The 20,913-nt window shown below is 37.0% G+C and overlaps 1 protein-coding gene across 3 annotated transcripts in view; it reads right to left on the reverse strand.

Annotated features, from left to right (window-relative positions):
• LOC136852503 (endochitinase-like) overlaps positions 1-11,551 on the reverse strand; it is a 34,956-nt gene extending 23,405 nt beyond the window's left edge. For all 3 annotated transcript variants that reach the window (XM_067127178.1, XM_067127177.1, XM_067127179.1), the window contains exons 1-2: positions 11,416-11,551; positions 9,133-9,211 (exon numbers count right to left, since the gene is read on the reverse strand). In XM_067127178.1, coding sequence (XP_066983279.1) covers positions 9,133-9,211; positions 11,416-11,418 — 82 coding nt within the window. In that variant the 5' untranslated portion in view covers positions 11,419-11,551. The remainder of the gene's footprint in view (positions 1-9,132; positions 9,212-11,415) is intronic.
• Positions 11,552-20,913: the final 9,362 nt, after the last annotated feature.

A 20,913-nucleotide genomic window follows, 5' to 3' on the forward strand; every position in this document is an offset into this window, starting at 1 on the left:
ATAGATTTAGGGAAAAGTCAGGTTGTGCAAAACCGAAATAGCGTGACTGACAGCTGGAATGGCGTAACTTATTACCACAAAGGATCTGAGAGGGAGAAACATGGTAAAAACAGGATATATATATCTTGTAATAAACCTGTTACAATGATGTACAGGTATGACCCTGCCGTAAACAGGTAATTATACAATTGAAGGTTAGGAGACACCTTATAGGCTAAATGCCTTTCGACGTTCATCCTGCGCCGCTCTCACGCTTTATATATTATCACCCGCCTGGATATTGCATGTACCACGAGAGAAATTCAATTCAATATATATTCTCAGAATGATACTGTGCATTTTAATGAGGTTCCAAAGTAGTGGAAAACAAATCCAAAAAATGGTCACGATAACTTAGAACAAACAGTATTCCATCAAATAAAGAGTTTTTGCTTGCAAGATGTTTGTTACGTTGACTGGTTGTGAAGAAAAAGCCTGTCTTTCATGGCACCCTCGAAATGTCATAAAAATGAATTACATTTCATCACTTGACAACTGTTCTCCTTCCCACACTCACCTTGTGTCTTTAAAAACATTCCTTGTAAGTTATAGCTTTTTTACCTCCTGACCTCCAATCAGAACATTTCAACTTTTTAAAATTTTTGAAATATTTTGTTACCCATCTGTCATTCCAATATAAATGGTAACTAGAAAAAACCTCCTTTGTCCTCCAAAGGACATTCTTTATTCTGTAAGTTATGTATGAAAAACAAAAATTAAGCTTGCACTTATATGATAAATCGAATTGTATCTGTCTTTTCGTCTCATAAACTCTGAATTTTGGAAGACGTGGCAAATTTGCAAAACAAAGCAGCAAAATAGAAAATCCTCTCAATGTCTTTTTATGTAGTGGTAGATTCTATTTGTTTTAAATCTAGTTGATAAGCGCATCACATATTTTCTTAGCAAATTCACAAAACAAAGCAGCAAATAGAAAATTCTCTCGCTGTCTTTCTATGTAATGGTAACTTCTATTTGTATTAAATCTTCAGTCAAGTGTATCGTGTACTATTTTCTTAGCAAATTCGCAAAAGAAAGCAGCATTCAATCATTGATTTTGAAACCTTCCATACCATAGGAACTAGTTCTTTTTATATCACAGGGAGGCAACTCACAGGAACTTGTAGCATTTCAAAGCAAGTTTTTATCACGTCTTTGGTCGGCCAGAGGAAAAATGAAAGCACCCGTACGTTCAACTCCACTGTTTAGTTTGACAGTGTTTTTCATCTCTACTTCTTGGTCTTCTTTTGAACCCATGTTTATAATATTAGTTATTATACTTTTCCTAAAGTTCTTTGTCAACATACGCAGTGAAAAAAAAATTGAAACAGAACTAGACAAATAAAAGTGTGCAAACAGAAATGACATACCACGCATAGAAGAGAAATTTATACCATATAAAAACTATAAAACTTATATATCTGCCTAAAAAAACAATACATTTGTCCATAAAACAGATACATTTGCATATAAAACATACATATACTGATAAAACAGATAAAAAGTAGATACATCTACCTATAAAACATGTCCATTTGTCTACAAAACATATACATTTGCCTATAAAACAGATGCATTTGCCTTAAGAAAATCACAAAGCACTTTAAATCCAAATGTGTATTGAACCCACAGAGCAATTTAAACAATTCACAGACCCCAGCACAATATAGCCATCGATAAAAATATGGATACCTAATAGTTTGTGTACTGGACATTATGCCTACGGATAGTTTGCCTATTGGACATTATGCCTACCAAACTTTATGCCTATGGATAGTCTGCCTACTGAACATTACGCCTACCAGACATTATGCCTATGGATAGTTTGCTTATTGGATGTTACACCTACTGGATATTATGCCTATGGATAGTTTGCTTACTGGACATTATGCCTACGGATAGTTTGCCTACTGTACATTATGCCTACCAGACATTATGCGTTTATGCCTATGGATAGTTTGCTTACTGGACATTACACCTACTGGACATTGTACGTACGGATAGTTTGCCTACTGGACATTACGCCTACAGATAGTGTGCTTACTGGATGTTACACCTACTGGACATTATGCCAATGGATAGTTTGCCCACTGGACATTATGCCTGCAGATAGTTTGCTTGCTGGATGTTACACCTACTGGACATTATGCGTACGGATAGTTTGCCTACTGGACATTACGCCAATGGATAGTGAACATTATGCCTAGGGATAGTTTGCCTACTGGACATTATGCCTACCAGGCATTATGCCTACGGATAGTTTGCTTACTGGACGTTACACCTACTGAACACTATGTTTAGGGATAGTTTGCCTACTGGACATTATGCCTACCAGGCATTATGCCTACGGATAGTTTGCTTACTGGACGTTACAACTGCCGGACATTATGCCTACGAATAGTTTGCCTACTGGACATTATGCCAATGGATAGTTTGCCTACTGGACATTACGCATAGAGATAGGTTGCTTACTGGACATAATGCCTATGGATAGTTTGCGTACTGGACATTATGCCTACTGGACATTATGCCTACAGATAGTTTGCTTACTGGACGTTACAGCACACCTACTGGACATTATGCCTACAGACATTATTCCTACGGACATTATGCCTATGGACATTATGCCTATGGACATTATGCCTACTGGACATTATGCCTACAGATAGTTTGCCTGCTGGACATTACACCCACAGATAGTTTGCCTACAGAACACTACGCCTACAGATAGTTTGCCTACAGGAAATTATGCCTACAGATAGTTTACCTACTGGACATTACGCCTACAAATAGTTTGCTTACTGGACGTTACACCTACCGGACATTATGCCTACGGACATTATGCCCACGGACATTATGCCTACAGACATTATGCCTACGGACATTATGCCTAAGGACATTATGCCTACCGGACATTATGTCTACCGGACATTGTGCCTAAGGATAGTTTGCCTACTGGACATTGTGTAATGGACATTATGCCTACTGATAGTTTGCCTGCTGGACATTATGCCTACTGGACATTATGCCTACTGGACATTATGCCTACTGATAGTTTGCCTGCTGGACATTACGCCTACTGGACATTACGCCTATTGGACATTACTCCTACGGACAATTTGAATACTGGACATTATGCCTGCCAGATATTATGCCTGTTATTATTTCAAATATTTAAAGTTGAAATGTTCAGATTGGAGGTCAGGAGGTAACTTACAAGGAATGTTTAAAGATACAAAGCAAGTGTGGGAAGGAGGACTGTTGTCATGTGATGAAATACAATTGATTTTTATGACATTTTGAGGGTAGCCATGAAAGACAGGCTTTTTTCTTCGCAACCAGTCAATGTATCAAATGCCTTTCAAGCAAAAAGTGAATATTCGTCACTTGTAAAACTGTTGTTTATTTGTATAGAATACTGCGTATTCTAAGTTATCGTGATCTTACTTGAGATTTTTTTCAATAACTTTGTAACCTCGTTTAAACACACGATATCATTCTGAGAATGTATGTTGACTTGAATTTCTTTCCTGGTAAGTGCAATATCAAGGTGGGTGATGATATAAAAAACCGTGAGAGCGGCACTCGCTGCATGTCAAAAGGCATTTATAATGTGTCTCCTAACCTTCAATTAGTAAGTGATTGCCCGTTTATGGCAGGGTCATACCTGTACATCACTGTAACAGGTTTATTACACGATATAAATATCCTGTTTTTGCCACATTTTGCTCTCAAAGAAAAGTCTTAAATAAATGTTTCCTGTTCTTATTTTTTTCTTTAAATCAATAAAGTTGAAAGGTTCATAGGTAAGGGTGTTGAGCGAGTACATGTCTCTCTCTCTCTCTCTCTCTCTCTCTCTCTCTCTCTCTCTCTCTCTCTCTCTCTCTCTCTCTCTCTTTCCTTCCTGCAGATCCTTTGTCGTAATAAGTTACGTCATTCTAGCTGTCAGTCGCACTATTTTGGTTTTGCGTGACCTGACCTTTCCTAAATCTATCCTTAACTCTGAGGATAGCCCATGCCCGTGAAAACATTAACGTGAAAAGAAGTGGGAGAGAATACATATCTGGTCGACGAATAATGGACGGCATGACATTTGGAGAAACCGGTTGAAGGCGTAGTAAGATTTGGAGAAATCAAATGAAGGGATAGTAAGACTCCTTCCAGGTGTCACCCTGTCCTGGGGATAGCTCATGCCTGCGAAAACATTAACGGGAAAGGAAGTGGGAGAGAATACATATCTGGTCAACTAATGACGGATGGCGTGACATTTGGAGAAATCAGTTGAAGGTGTAGTATGCAGTCCAGGCGTTTAGTCCAGCTGCTGCAGACTGGTACCCTCTGACCATGCTGGAGAAAGCAATTCTCTCTCTCTCTCTCTCTCTCTCTCTCTCTCTCTCTCTCTCTCTCTCTCTCTGCCTTTATATACATCCATGCTAAGTTAACTAGTATGTCCTTCCCTTCTAGATGTTACTGTTAGTTCTTCCTCCACCTTCTGTATATATGTATATGTATATATCCATTGATGCATAGGTTAAGTTAGATTAGGTTAATTCAAGTTAGGTTAGATTAGGTTAGATTAGGTTAGGTTAGTTTAGGTTAGGTTAGTTTAGGTTAGGTTAGTTCAAGTTAGGTTAGATTAGGTTAGGTTAGTTCAAGTTAGGTTAGATTAGGTTAAGGTTGGTTGGGTTAGTTTAACACAGCGTCATTTGTTTTATGCAAATCTATGAAGAAAATATACGTAAAATTATGTTAATCCCTTCAGATGCAAAATAAAATGGTCTTCATTTTTTGTACTATATGATACTGCCAAAAACACAAAACAGGAATTTACCCATTTCAAATCTTAGGTTGCATGAAATAATTAACAGGTAATTCATCATACACTTGGCAGCCTAGATTTGAAGAACACTTGAAATTTCAAGTATAATACGACAAATTTTGAAAATTGTGACTGTATAATATCTTAATGAAAACGATAATTTTTTCCAATATTTATAGCTTTATACCTTATAATGCCATTCATAGTTCTCAGGAGTAATTGCAACTCACACTATACAGTAATACCAACTGGTAGTAAAGAAATGCATACCAAAATATTTCGTTTTGGAGGACGTTCACGTATGCCCTAATTAGTTCCGTTTACGTATTCGGTTTCTGTGCCCGCTCCTTTCCTACCGATGTAGATGGTAAACATGTTTTTCTGGTCTGCCAGTCGAATCGAAATGCCAACCTTTGAGAATCTCCATTGAGAAATTGAAGCGAAAGAAGCTCACCTTGAATATGCCAGATGTGTTCATAATGTGGATAAGTTTCTTCTGTCCGAAATGGAGTATTTTAATGTATTTACTGAAGAATAACTTCTTGTGCATATGTCTGCCATTTTAACATTATTATTATTGAGCATACATTCTTTTATTATTAAGCATACATTCTTATAGCCCATGGGAAATAGGTAAAAAAATTTGGTTTAGTAAAATAAATTGCAATAGTTTGGTTTTTTGAATGAACATGTTATATGGACACTTAGGAACACCACATCCGAAATAGGACAAATTCTGCCCTTTTAACCATTTTGGTTTCTTTGGATATATTTTTTCATATTTTCTTGTTTTTCTCGAAAACAGTGCATCTTACGGGCAAGAGGTATAGAGACTAAGAAGTAGGAAAAAATTTTGCACAAGTTTGTTTCCATAAGATTTTGCTCTAAAATTGAAACTTTTCACAAACAATCCCGAAATGGGAATGCTGTACAGATTTTTTTAAGTGGAAAAATCGAATTTCGCCACACATTTCCTTCAATATCTCCTAAACTACTAATTTCACAGTAAAATGTTATAGAATTGGTCATTTAGAATGAAGATTTTACTTTATTTTGCCATAATCTTTTTCTTTACATGCTAATATTTTGCACAGGAGACTCTAAAACGGAAATAGACCCAGTTTCAAGTCCATGCAAAATAGATGAAAATAGTGGGTTCTGTCAAACAAATTTCAGTAGTTTGTTCAATTGCATGAATGTGTTATTACGACGTTTATGAACACCATAGTAAAAAAAAATATATAAATTCTACCATCTTGAAATTGCGTAATTCCATATTCAAAATGGCTGCCGTTTCCATTGTTTGAGCTGGAATCTCTTAAAAATTCTTTTTTCAACATTTCAGCGTATTGATTACACATTAATAGTAACATATTTAGAATGAATTAATTTCAGGTATGGAATCTGATCCTTAACACCTGCAGGAACCCGGATAAATGCAACTGCACTTGATATTTAGAAAAAAAGATTATCTGTAGTAGATACAAGATAACCAAAAATCACAGAGCAACTGATTTATCAGCTCCTTGAGCTAATAGAAATATAACAGAAAAATAAAAACTAGAAATATAACAGAAAAATAAAAACTACAATCAGTCTGGCTCAAAGTACATGCACGAACTAAATCAGTCGTGTTCAGTGTCTTCATCTATTAATATATTAACACAAGTGCTAGCTTGACACTCCTCGCAAAAATCTGTACAGTATAGATCATGTTTTTTCCATGAACATTGCTGAGAGTCACAAAAGCCTCTGCATTTCCATATGATTACTTTAAGGCATCAGGAGCAGGGATGTTATCCATTGTGCAAGGATTCAAGTTTTTTCCATTTCTCTTCCAACCCCAGTCATCAGGTTTAATATCACTATTTCCTATAGCCAGATTTGTGTTTGATAATAAACACGAAATGAGTGATATTTAGCTGCATCACGAGTGGGCGGCAGGTCTTTTACATCAACACGCCTCAAACTCTTGATGACTTTGCCCTGGAATTTTTCCTCTTTCAGCTCATCAAGAGATGCACAATCCGTGCTAGAACTGAAAACCTGAAGGATTGTTCTTTCTCCCGCCTTTTTGATTTCCTCATGAGTGGATTTGTCAGACAGGAATGGCACTTTTTCAGTGCAGCTCCCTTTCCTATGGTATTTATCTTGACGTGGTATTACATCCACACAAAGCGTGCATAAATGGCAAACACATGCAGCATTCTTCACCGAGTTGTGAACTAATTTCTTCAAGGTTCCAAGTAGGGTGCTTCATATTGGATTTCTGTGATGTGGATATTTCGAGTCTATACCGTACCTTGTCTGACTCAAGATTCAAGAATGTGGACCTAAGAAACGGGAAATCCTTCTTCAGAGCTTTGCTTGCATTTTGATCTGTGAGATAAGACCAGTGATTGATGAAATGAGGTGACCCGAACCATGATTATCAATAACAAAGATAAGCGGCTGCGTTTATCAGCAAAAAAGAAGCTATTTCGATTCCTTGTATACTTGTTCTTCTTTTGTCATGCTTCGTGAATACGTGGTATATTTCTTAACTGCGTTCTTTAGATATTGTCGCAATGCTTCTGGAATGTTCAAAACTTCCAGTGGTTTATCTAGAAACGCGTTGTAATGAATGTTACCCTGTCGGGACCTCAGTCTTTATGCATTTGTTTACAAATCACAAAATTCATCGTCTCACACAAGGTCATTCAAATACACTCGACGGCAAGGGCCTTGGTCTCACCCTTTATCGCATCTGCCATAAAAGTATATTAAAATCTGCCGTTGTAGTGCAATAATCGATGAAAGTGTGTATGTTGACCTTCTCTGCTAAACTGATAGATAAAAAAGAATATAAGCAAAAAAGTAGCACGCATAAAGACCACAGTTGCTTTAAGCTACCATAAACCGTGTTGTCATTGACGTCATCGCTATCATTAATGCACGGAGTAGCTCTATTAGCGGTAGTAGGGACGATGGAAGTTATGTTTACTCATAAGTATCAGAAGATAAATCAGCATTCTATACCACAGATTAAAAATCAATATTAACTCATATTTCTCAAGAAAAACATGAAATCTGTTTCGGTATATGTACTTTTATTATGGGTCTTGGATTTTCAACAGTGAAAAAAATGAATAAATAAATGAGTGAAATGGAGACTCGCATCGACGACTTTGGATATCGCAGTACCATATAAGTCATTCGTCTTATTCCAGTTCTTTAAATGTTAACATTTCTTTTCCTCTTATTTTTCCAACAAAATACAGTGTCTAAGTCAAAGTACTGCGCCCCTTGCTTTCACATGCCAGTTGCAGTTACTTTACTTTTGACGCTACTCAAATCTTGGCTCTACTTTAAACTTCAAATGTGTCTTCATCACGTTGAGTCTATGACAAATGAGTGTGCTTCACGTTATCCGGATTCTTTTGCTGGAAGCGCTTCATTGCAATTTTTTCTTCATCATATTGATTTTGCCTTTAAATAAACATTGACAAAATCTGGTAGAAACCTGTAAGTTCCAGCCGATCTAATCTTAAATTGTACATATTCTGTAGTTTTTGCGGCGGTTCATGAGCAAAGTCCGTTAGAAATGACAATACACATTAAACAGTGATAAAGCACTGCCTCCTCTCTGTATAGGAATCGACCGTACATATTTAGCATACATGAGTTTTGCCTACTCAGGTAGAAAACAATAGCGCTTCTAGAATGCAAACGCATAGAGAAGGTAATTGTGCACCACTGGTTGAACGTCATTATATCGAGTAGGTCTTTGTAAGTTCATGGCGTGAGTTCACGTATTCTCCTAATTCTCAAACGAATGAAGACGAAACGATTGACTGTTTTCATTTGCAGATAAGAAATATGTTCACAAAACTCGACTATTCAGAGGTATTAACCCGGTATGTATCGCCTATGCGTCACCTCCGAGGTGCTAGTACTAAACATTGGCGGAAGCTCAACGGGACGCCGTGCTTAGTACTAGCCCCTCGGGATCAAAGACATCGTTTATTAATATATAGAAATACATAGAAATGAATGTGTATAATACTTTGATCCCCGAGGGGCTAGTACTAAACACGGCGTCCCATTGAGTTCCGTCATGTTTAGTACTAGCACCTCGGAGGTGACGCTTAGTGAATACATACCGGGTTAATACTGTATTGAGACTGACTCGGAGACATCTGAAATCGCGATCAACTTAGTTCAGACAGACAACCGACAAGATAATAACAATACACATCTCCCTTTGGCTTCTTTAATTAAGCAATAAACCTCACCTTCACTGGCGATGGTCTCTGGTAGGCAAGAGGATAGGATTAGTCCCAGAAGAATCGTTATCGTCCGCCTTAGTTGCATCTGTAGGGTAGATCAAGAAATATACGAACAAAGTATTTCCGCTACTCTTCGGGTGGACAGAACAATGTACGAAAAGCTTGATGATCGTTACATACCTTACCATTTTTGTGGTATGAAGTTTACAAAACGAATAAAAGTAAGCTTATTCTAAAGTCTTTGTTTCTTTTGGTTCAGTTTTTTATTCTTCTCTTTGTTATTATTATTATTATTATTATTATTATTATTATTATTATTATTATTATTATTATTATTATTATTATTATTATTGTCAAACCACAACCCAGCTGAAAAAGCAGAATGGTAGGCTACATGCACAAGGGACCCAGTAGGGAGGGCAATACACTTGAGAAAAGTTGAGAATCAGAGCATAAATTATGAATGAGAAATAATAAAATCGACTAAACAATCAAGCTAAATAACAATTAAAATAAATTAAAAATAGCTAATAAACTACGAAGTGGAACTCAGTCAATATGCCCCCCCCAAAAAAAAAGCAGGTGTACCAAGTTTTACTTTTGAAGTTCAACTACTCGGATACGAGATGCATAAAACTCTGGGAGACCGTTCTACTGAACCTCAGAAGACGAGGCAAGACTTAGAATTCAATGCATATCTAGTACTAAGTGGTGGGTATTACAGTCTGGAAAGATCTGAGCGCGAAGGATGATCAGAATTATGAAAAATTTTGCATAGCAAGCACCGTGAACTAATGGACGACGGTGCGAGAGATATTACTACAAAGAAAAGGCATTAGACATTTAATAGAACTAAAGCTCTGGTAGAACAATAGAACAATCGAAGATGCAAGTTGCCTGCTGAAGACCAAGAAAGGGAAAAACATTCAAAACATGCAAAATAAACGAATACAAACATTTCTTCAAGTTAGACAGATCTTTAAAAGTTTTGAAGTGCTCTTATTATACCCAGTGTCTGTGTAATTGAAAAAGGGATAGCCCGGATGTGTTCTTCAAAGGTAAATATAAAATCAAGAAGGATGCGGAATTGAAAATGTGGTGCATGTAGTTGAATCATATTTTGGAGTGTTGTTACGGTGTTACTGCATCCCCCATACTTTGCACCCAGCTAATTTTTTCCGGCGCTTGGTCTTCAAGACCTAAATTTCATAATCAATCAATCAACCCAACTAATTTTAGTTAAATGTCTGTAAAGAGATTCAGCAACCACAGGTGTTCACTTATAAGATTGGATCCGTGCAAATAAAATAATAATATTTTCATGAGATATAAATTTGTTTTCTAAGCCAAAAGTAATCAAGGCCAGAGCTATTACAACCACATATTACCTTCCGAAAGGGGTAACATTAACAGTTCTCCAGCAGGTGCAAAAAGAACCACTTTTCACTAAAGAACGAAAAAACAGGCAACTTAAAAGTTTAGTAATTAACGGCTTTCGCAAAAAAAAAAAAAAAAATATAATTTACGTCTACGTCTTCATAGGTATCAAGGTCGAGTAAAAGGGTCTAAAAAAACTACTAGTAGTCGACTGTGCTTCAACAAAACAGTAGACTAGTTTTTTTTTTTTAAACTAGTCAATTTAGCTTCAACAAACAGCATCACTTAAGGTTCTTTGCATCGTGCCTTCGACCCCTAGCTGCAACCCCTTTCGTTCCTTCTACTGTACCTCCCTTCGTATTCTCTTTCTTTCATCTTACTTTCCACCCTCTCCTAACAGTTGATTCATAGCTACGCCTTTCAAACCTTTTACTGTCGATTTCCGTTTCAGCGCTGAATGACCTCATAGGTCCCAGTGCTTGGCCTTTGGGCTAAGTTCTGTATTCAATACATTTCATACAAAGGCGCAAGTTTGTTTTAAAAACGCCTTTATATTACAAAAATTTCTCCTTTTTGTTATTAATTAATTACGTTTTACTGCCTTTCCCTTGTTTTCCCCCGAATTGCAAATTATAAACACGGTCGATCATTTTGCTTTCTCAAACCATAAACTAGTCGCAATTAACTTCGTTGGACTTATGAATTTAAGTGCTGTTAGTAATATAAGTAATAAACATTGAACATAACTGGACACTTGAAAATCACATCTATGAATTACATACTGGAATCCATATGAACATAACTGGACACTTGAAAATCACATCTATGAATTACATACTGGAATCCATACGATTGAAAGCCACATGGTTGCAGTTGCATAACTTTCAAGAAAAACAATTTGTCACGGCTTACCATTCCCGTTCAGTCGCCGAGGCGTGGTGATAACCGGAATTTGCCAGGTGCTTTAATGACACTAACAACCGGGTACTGTGTGGCCTAGTTAGTTACTCCGATATAAAAGGTAATGCCTTCCTAATCTTATCACAATGAGATTACGTTCAGAAGATGATAACTTGTGACTGGCCTGTTATTTGAGGGAGGGCAGGTGGTCAGCATTAGTCTTTCCTGAGCCACTGTTAACAAGGGCAATAGACTGACTGGCTAAAGCCAACTTAATCAAGTGATGCTTTTCTTTATTTAGCAAGTTTATTATGCTCGATATCACAGCCTGTACAAAATATTTACAACAGAACACAAGTGGAGCATCCCTAACAAGCTTGCAGTGGAAAGGTTTCCTTAACATAAGTGACAAAATCTTATGAAAAATAATGAAGCATTCTCAAAATTGGGAAGACCCTTTTTCCTTTTTAAAAACACGTTAGGATCCAATGAATGGCAGAGGAACATGAAAGGAGGAATATTCGATTTCTCTTCTCAAATGAGCTATTACTTTACACTCTGTAACATAATGGTTTAATGTAAGACCATTTGGTGTGTTACATAACCTGCATTTTCTAATGATATAATTTCTGTCATTTATTACCTCCCACAGGAACTTGTTCCCAAGATGTAATCTCCTGTAGCTGGTTTGATGCTTCATTGTGTATAGGCCATCACTTCTGTAGTTTGGTTATGACACATTTGTGGCATTCATATAATTTCAAACCAAATTACCGTTTTAGACTTCCTAGTGATAGAGGGAAATTGTAACCAGCTGTTTCTTTTAGACAACCTTGCTTCACAAGCTCATCTGCTTTATCATTTCCTGTAATATTACAGTGGGTTGGGGTTCCAACAAAATTAGCACTCCAATTCAGCTTTTTGAAGCCGCATACTGTACAAGTTTCCTAATTCTATTAGTCAGTTTGGTTGATTTTGACACAATTGTTTGGAGGTTCTGATTGTGAGAGATTGATATTCTTGTAGAGTGTCATTATGATGAAGCACTACACCTGCTTCATCTTGCTTATCCTCTTGCAGCAAACCATCTGTTTTGGAGAGAGTTAAATCTCCTGAAGAAATCCTGCTGGGGCATCTCACTCTATATATCAGATTTCGTAAATGAGAGGTCGGCAAGAGAGATATTAATGGCTGGATAATTCCAGGGTGCTATATTATACTGACTGACGTCAAAGTTGTTCGAGAATCCCCTAACAGATTTCAGTCACTTACTAGAGTTTGCTTTCACCTGGGATTCATTAAAGATATTTAAACTGTTCGAATAGGAAAGCAGTAGGATGACAAATGGAATTCTTAATGGAATTCTTATTTGAACCATGAATTGTGTGTTTTTTAGACTGATGAGGTTTCTCTTTATCAGCAGACCGCTTATTTTTGTGTTTTTTCCTACCGATACCTCTACCAGTTACAGGGAGGAAAGATATCTAGGGAAATCACAGTTACACAAAGGACCTACCCTCTTATAAGGAAGGAGAGATAACTTGAACAAAATAAAAGGCCAGCGTTCAAATTAGATAAATAATTTCAATGATTTGTTGATTTTGAATAGAATTTAGGCCAGAGGTCAAGCGCTGGGACCTATGAGATCATTCGGCGCTGAAACTGAAATAGACATTAAAAGGGTTTAAAAGGTGTAACAGGACAACCTTGCAGTTGCACTAAGAATTAATTGTTATGAGAGGGTGGAAAGTATGAAGAAAGAAAGATTATGAGGTACAGTAGTAAGAATGAAGGGTTGCAACAAGGGTCGAAGGAACGCTGCAAAGATCCTTCAGTAATGCCTACAGTGTAACGCATGAGGTGCACTGACGGCACTACCTTCCCCTACGGGGTCTTGATTTTGAGGTAGGGCTCTATTGATTGGCTAGTTATTTGTGATGTTGATTGACTTTGTTTCTTGATATAGGCTGATGTCTTTTCATATTCATTTTGTTGTGACAGATGGATTAGTTTCATTAGACTCATTTAAAAGATTTTTTTTTATAGCGTAGTTGCTTGTTTCATCCTCAAGGAGTTACCCTCCATGGTCTGCCAGAGCTCCATGGTAGACCATGGAAGGTAACTCCTTGAGGACTCAACAGCGACTACCTAAAATAGGTTTTTCATACATCAAAACCTGGTTTATTTTTAGGAGGACTTCTTTCAAATGATCTTTTTTTTTATTATCTTGAAGCTCAGAAATACTTTTTTGGTGGTTTTCTGCTAATTGTTCTAAGATCCTTTGGTTGAGTTCTTCACCTTCCATTTGTGATAGTATATCATATGGGTTTGGATCTTTATTGCTATATTCTTTTGGGGTTGTATTTTCTTCAGCTAGTCTTAGTTCTATTATTTTTCTAACCTTTATAGTGACTGTTCTCTTTTATCAGTTACATGATTATTTTGAGTTTGGTAACCTTTTAGCATTATGGTTTTGTGCAGTTTTTTTTTTGCTGTATCATTGAACCCTATTACTTTCAGTTCCAATTTAGCTTCTCTTCTGGTATGATTTGATTTTTGAATGTTTGGTCTAAAGACCTGGCACTGGAACCGTTAGGTTATTCAGTACCACAAAATGAATATAGGAATCACTATTAAAAATAAATAAATATTAAAAAATAAATTACTATTAAAAAACACTGAATTAAATTTGCTACAACTAAATATCATAATACATTTCAGTAGCTTTAATGTATTCCATCACATTACAGTATTGACATCATCATCATCATTTAAAATTTGTTTTATAGCACCTGAGTTACGGCGTCACCTTCTCTCCTCAACAAACTTCAGACAGTTCATCAATATGTGCTGCACAATAATGGGGTTATTACAAAGATCACATGTTGGTGGACTGTCACCCTGTAATTGGGACTTGTATGTATGATATGTATAATCTACCCGTAATCTACAGAGCCTTGTCTTTAACCCATGACTGCTCTGGTAGGAAGAAGACCAAGAGTCAATCAATTGACGGATCTTCTGGGATTTCAAGTTCTTCATTGAAAATGAAACCCATCTATTTTGCCATTTTTGTCTGATGTAAGATTGGATAGGCCATTTCATATCTGTATGGGGGAGCTGAGGGATGATCAGAACTATCTGTTTTCATTGCATATTTGGCATGCTTATCGGCTTCATTTCCTTGGATACCAACATGGGCTGGTACTCAACAAAACTGGATAGATTTGCAACGGGAAGCGAGCCAGCAGAGCTAACCCTGAAGTGTCTTGTATTGTCAGAGGGGAAGGACTAAACTTTTTAATGGCTGACAGAGCGCTAGAAGAGTATGAATAAATAGTAGTTATTGCCCACAGTTATCTGCAAGTTCTAAAGATTTGAGAATAGCCGTCAATTCAGCAGTAAAGATTGAGGCATTGTCAGATAATTTTTCTACATGGGATTTCTTATTTTGTATAACTGCAATACCGGCTACATCCTGGGTCTTTGATCCAAGTAGATCTTAATGAAGTCTTTATGACTCATCATGAGCTAAAAACTGGGATTTTAAAGCCTCCTTAAGATAGATGTATCTTCCTTGCTACTTTGGGCAGATTTTCAGTTCTTGAACCATCCATGCTGGAAAGTATGGATATTCCTTTTTCATATTCCTTTGCTCTTTCAAAGAGTTATCATGCATTTCCTCACTGATACAAACTTGAAGGGGTTTACTTGAGTTATGGATGCTAAGTTACATATTTAGTAGGATTATTAGATGAGTTTTTCAATATATAAATTGGAGTACAAGTTATTCCCTTCTTAGGTCAAGTGGAAGCTGATCAGTATCTATGTACTACAGTATATGCTTTCCATAAGAGAGGTTTTGACAGCTCTAGATCGTATGTAAGTGGGCCCATGTTATGGATGACAACTAGCTTTTTGAATTCAGTTTAACAAGCACTTGAGTAAATTTGACACTTGTAGTCAATTTGAGATCCACATAATGCATTGTATAGCTTTAAAATTGTTTATCTGCCCCCTTGTTAAAACTAGGTACAGTTTTTTGGAAATACTTTAGACAGTTTATATATGAAACCTAAATTAGTTTCCAATTTGGTGGACAAATCAATGGCTCTTTGAATATGCCTACTTGTTACTTGTGGATCAACAGCAGTGCAATAGATGGCAAAATCATGGAAAAAAGTAAACTCCTAACAGGGGCAGGGACTGCTTCTGTGATCTTGTTAACTGCTGTAACTCACAGGTGTCTTTCTGTTAGGCCTTGATGAATTTTAACATCTTGTCTTTTACACCTATTTCATGAAGTTGTTGAATAATGCTCAAGCTCCATGTGGTGTCAACCTTATCCATATCAAATGATACACCAATGGTTTGCTTTTTCTCTGTAAATCCTTGCTGTATCTGATTTGAGATGAAGAAGGGCATCTGAAGTACTTCTGTGATTTTCAGGTATATATTAAGTTTTTTCCAGAAACCACATCAGACGATAATCTATCATTTTCTCTAAGAGTTTGCATAGGCAACTTGTTAGAGCCATTGGTCTGTAACTGGGTGGTTGACGACCATCCTTTCTTGCCTTGCAGCTTGTAATTATAAGTGCAAATTTCCAGGTACTGTATTGGGAAGGATTCTCATTTCCTATATTTGTTACAAATTTCTAAAGAGAAGACCTTAGCTTCATTAGGAAGCTGTTTTATCATATTATAAATGATGTTGTCTTCTGAGGAAGCTGCTTCTGTGGTGGATGGGGCAGGGTGTAGCTCCCTCATTTTGAAAGTGGCATTGTACTCTTTCAAACTGTCATAAAGTTGCAGTTGAATTTTTGATTCAGAATCTAATGATCTTGAATTTCCTGGACAGTGCTTGAGTTTTGATATCCCCAAGCCTATTAGCAACATCATCTGGGTCCTTGATTAATTTGTCGTCTGTTTTCAGTAATGGTCAAGGGGATGGTACAAGTTTGCCACCGAGTTTTTTCCTCGTCTTTTTCCATATCAGACTTATGGAAGCTTTAGAATTTATTCCATTAACATAATGCATCAAAGATTTCTCTTTTTGCTTTTTATACAGTACTGTAGTTGCTTAGCTTGGGTCCGATTATAATTGATTTTGATGGTTATTGGGCCACCATTTTTATACCTTTTGTAGTTCATCATCTCCCTCCTTAAGGTAGTGCAATTTTTTTTTATCCCACCAGGGAACAACAGGTCTCCCTGGTTTACCACCTGTTTGGGGACAGAGTCATATGCATTGCTTATAATGTTTTCATAAAGGCAACTGTATGCTTCAATATGAGATTTAAAAGATTCAAACTTTTTATCAGTGTTAATTCCTTGAGTGAAGTCCAATCAGCTTCTTTCGTCTTCCACTATGGAATGGAAAATTAGGAAAATTAGTTGCAGATTTTGGTCTACTAGGCCAATGGTCACTCCCATAAAGATGTTCATTAACGGACTGTATGCAGTTTGTTAATGTCCGGGGAGCAAATACTTAAGTCTATTGCAGATGAGTTATTTTTGGAAACATTATACTCTAATAAATGTGAGATATCACTGAGTAAGGAGAGGCTCCTAGAGTCAATAAGGCTTTCTAGAGTATAGTACAGTACTGCTTTTTCTGTTGATAGAGGTTTCATCCCATAGTAAGTTATGGGCATTGAAATCTTCCATCAAGAGGAAAGGAGAGGAAGTTGATCAACTAGATTTTCCCAGTCTGGTAAGTTGAAATCAAAATCTAGGGCAAGATGTATGGAATAAACTGTAAGCTTTTTCGTAGAGATTACTGTACCTGAATAGGTACAGTTTGCAATTCAGTATCAAGTTGAATAGAACTGTTACAAAAATTTCTTTACATAATCCTAGCTCCACCTTTACTTATTTCACCAGTGGATGGTGGAGATGAAGAAAGAAGGAATAATTTAATCCTGGATTAGATGAATTGGTGCGTAACTTCGTATCTTGAAGGCATATTATGCTATGATTGCAAGTGTGTTTACATGACTTTAATTGCTCAGATCAAGACCTGAGATCTCTGCAGTTCCATTGTAGGATATCTGCCATTATTGAGAAGAACATTTGAGTAGTCTTAACAGTTTGACTGGGAAGTTGAACTTGAGGTGTCAGTATTACTTCTGGATAACCCATGATTCAGAATAGAAAGACAAGGTCCCTGCAGTTTTATTGTAGGATATCTGCCATTATTGAGAAGAACATTTGAGTACCCAGTCTTAACAGTTTGACTGGAAAGTTGAACCCGAGGTATCAGTGTTACTTCTGGATAACCCATGATCCAAAATAGAAAGACAAGGTTTCTGAAGGGGAATTATAGAACCTGGGACATCTAAGTCCATGTGTCAGCCTGGGGATACTGACTGATCCTGTCTGGGTTTCCTTCAAGTTATTGATGACCTACTTAGTTTATTCGTGCTCTTTTTCTTCAGTGAACATCAAAAGTGTTTCTTATTTTTAGGACTTGGTTTTCTTCGAGCAAAGTTCAGCGTGCTCTTTTATTTCCTTCAGGTATACAACAACCATCGTGATTGACTAATGAGTGTGTTGTTTGAATCTGTTTTGTACTTGAGGCTGGTTTATTTGAAGGATTATAAGATAAATGTTTCTGAGTAGTTTGACATGGCTGGTGTTTGTTTTGAGGTGTTCTTACTTCCTTGCTAGTACTTGCATCTTCAGTCTGTTGTTTCTTTCTACCTGATTTCTTGATATAGCTTCTTCATTCTCATTCCAGCTCGTTTTTTGTGTAATTGAGTCTTTGTTCCTAGAAGCAGATATGGATAGATTTGTAGATCTTCTCTTTTCTTTGTTATTAGAATTCTTATAAAGAAGTGAAAGAATTGAATTTGCTCGAGCAGTAGTTTCATTGTTCTCTTCACTTTTGGTAATACTTTGATGATCTATAGAGTACATTTGGGATTTTAAACCTTATATCAGTTTTCATGTTTGGTAAAGCAGAGGAATAAGAGGTATTTGGATTTTTATTAGGCCCCTTTATCTGTTGTCTGGCATTGTGTATATTGATGCACTCTACTTTGGCTTTTACAATACCTTGCTCTAGCTGTCTTCATGGGCAAGTTTTGGATTTTCACAATTCTTCCTTCATAAATCCTAACAGGTAGAGCATCTTTTTGTACCTGAACATGAAATTTTCATATGTTCATATTCAAAATAACTATGGTACTCACTTGGGCCAGGCCCATATCTGTTTACTCTCATCTGTACATGATCTCCAAATGAACTACAATTTGAGACATAATTGCTATTGAAATAGAGAATGCCTCTAGTATTTCTTTACTTCATACACACTTGATATCTGTCTATTTCTGTGTCCTGGAATTCGTGAATAAATTACTCCCCTAGTCACATTAAAGGATTTATGAGAGAAGACTATATGCAGATTACCATTTTAAGGGCCTTTAAAGTTGCTAAACAAGCTTTGTTTGAGTTCCATCTTCTGATTTGATAAGGATGTTTTTCTCATATCTTTTAGCATTACCTTTTGAGATGGAAGCCATTTTTTTTGCTAAAAGTTGAGTATAAAAGTTTGTTGCCCCTTCTTTGTAGGTAGCAACAGACCATACAGATGGTGCTGCTTCCCACTTCATTTATACTTCCTTTGCCTCTTGAGCAAAAGTCATAAGGGTCCTCCTTAAGATTTTCTGTATAAAACATTCTTGTTCTTAAAGTGAATCCTTTGATAGAATGTCCGTTGAAATGGTCTTTGCTTTCTTTAGCCGATTCATGATTCTCAAAAACAATAAAGCAGTCAAAGCTGCATTTTTCAGAGGATACTATTAACCTTATCTACTGAATTTTACCAAAATTCATTATTAAAAGATACTCTTCTTAATAATAAAAAAAAGTTGACATATTTGTGCATAAAAGCACACTCAATCATGCATTAACATCAGTATTGTGTCCAACCTGGTGCTCCAGTGGCAGTGGATGTTAAGTCATGGGGGAGTCCATTAACATGCTTGAGGTCATCAACTTTGTAAAAGGGTCATGGGATCCAGAGGTAAATGCGTATATTTTTAGTCATACAAAAAAAGGGAACTTTAATTTTTATTTTTTAATGTTTAAATGAAAAGAAACAGTAAACGTCAAAGGTAAGCCATTCACCTTTCATGTAGTCCATCCTTCCACCAATAACACTAGCAAGAGCTAACTCCCAAATGTCCACTCCCTACCCTACCCTACTCTAATGGGATGGTGCCAACACTATTAGTGTGGCTCAAGTTAAGCCAAACCTGCTTCTGCTTAATGGGACTGAGAGCATTATGTAAATACAATCATCCCCACTCTAACAATTTTGATGGACAAACCGGACAGAATGTCAAGGTCTTACTCCCAGAAACAACCAAGCCCTTGAATCCAAAGACTAGTTCTACAGAATAGTTCTGCTTTTGAGATACTAATACAACTAGCATATTGACAACTCTTAGGTCAAACAATATCAGGTGGCTGAAGAAGCCTAAACAGCTACTTTTGGCTTTGAAAATGAACTACTATCTCAGTAAAGTTATCCCTTCTCAGTAATCCAGACAGTGGAAAGGGTGAGATATACCAAATTTAAAGTAATTTGTATTTTTTCTAGGTATACAAACCATGGCTTTCATAAATGAAATATCTCAGCACATCACACACTTTGCCTTGTACAGTGTTGGCCTAGCTCATCCACTGCTTGCAGACATCTCCCAACTCTAGTCAGGTAAAATTATGAAAGCTATGGTTTGTATACCTTGAAAAAATAAAAATCAATTTAAACTTGGTATTTTTCCTACAGGGATACAAACCTAAGCTTTCATACAAGAGGCCTCACCCTGGGTGGGAAGCTGATTGCTCTGTAAGTACTTGAATAAAATAGAAGGGATGGGTTATCCACAGGTACCCACCACCACCTGCTGGGAGTTTCATTTAAGTTAGGGCTGCACTTCTTGAGCAGAGCCCCTCCCATTAGGACTTGATCCCCCTTACACCAGTTGCTTGGCCACCGCCACCACCAGACCTGGGGTGAAAGTGTATAAGGATTTGTGAGCTAAATCCCAGAGTTAGAAGGACAAAAAAGTCAGCTGCCACTTCCACACCCCTGCCTTCAACATACTGATGAACAGCCTCTTACACGTTGGTCTGTGGGGAGGGGCATACTTCTCAGGTAGGGTTTCATAGCTCTGACTGGGCACAGTAACATCTTCACAAAATCCTTTGAAAAAGAGATGGGAAAGCTCTCAAATTTAAGGAATTGGACCAGGGGTTTCTGTGTCTCTGCCATGAACTCCAGGGACAAGGAGGTCCTCTTGTCCAGGTGTGAGACCTTGTAGGAAAGGCCATGAATTTCATCTATTTCTTGGTAGAGGTCAGGGCTAGGAGGAAGACGGTCTGTAAAGTTAAGTCCTTGTTACTCGCTGCTTTCAGGGGCTTGTCGGGCAGGCTTCTCAAGGTGGCTACAACCCGTGCCACTTCTCTTTGAGGCCCTTTATAAGAGCTGACAGTTCCCAAG

The sequence above is a fragment of the Macrobrachium rosenbergii genome, chromosome 25 (assembly GCF_040412425.1).
Source record: "Macrobrachium rosenbergii isolate ZJJX-2024 chromosome 25, ASM4041242v1, whole genome shotgun sequence".
NCBI lineage: Eukaryota > Metazoa > Arthropoda > Malacostraca > Decapoda > Palaemonidae > Macrobrachium > Macrobrachium rosenbergii.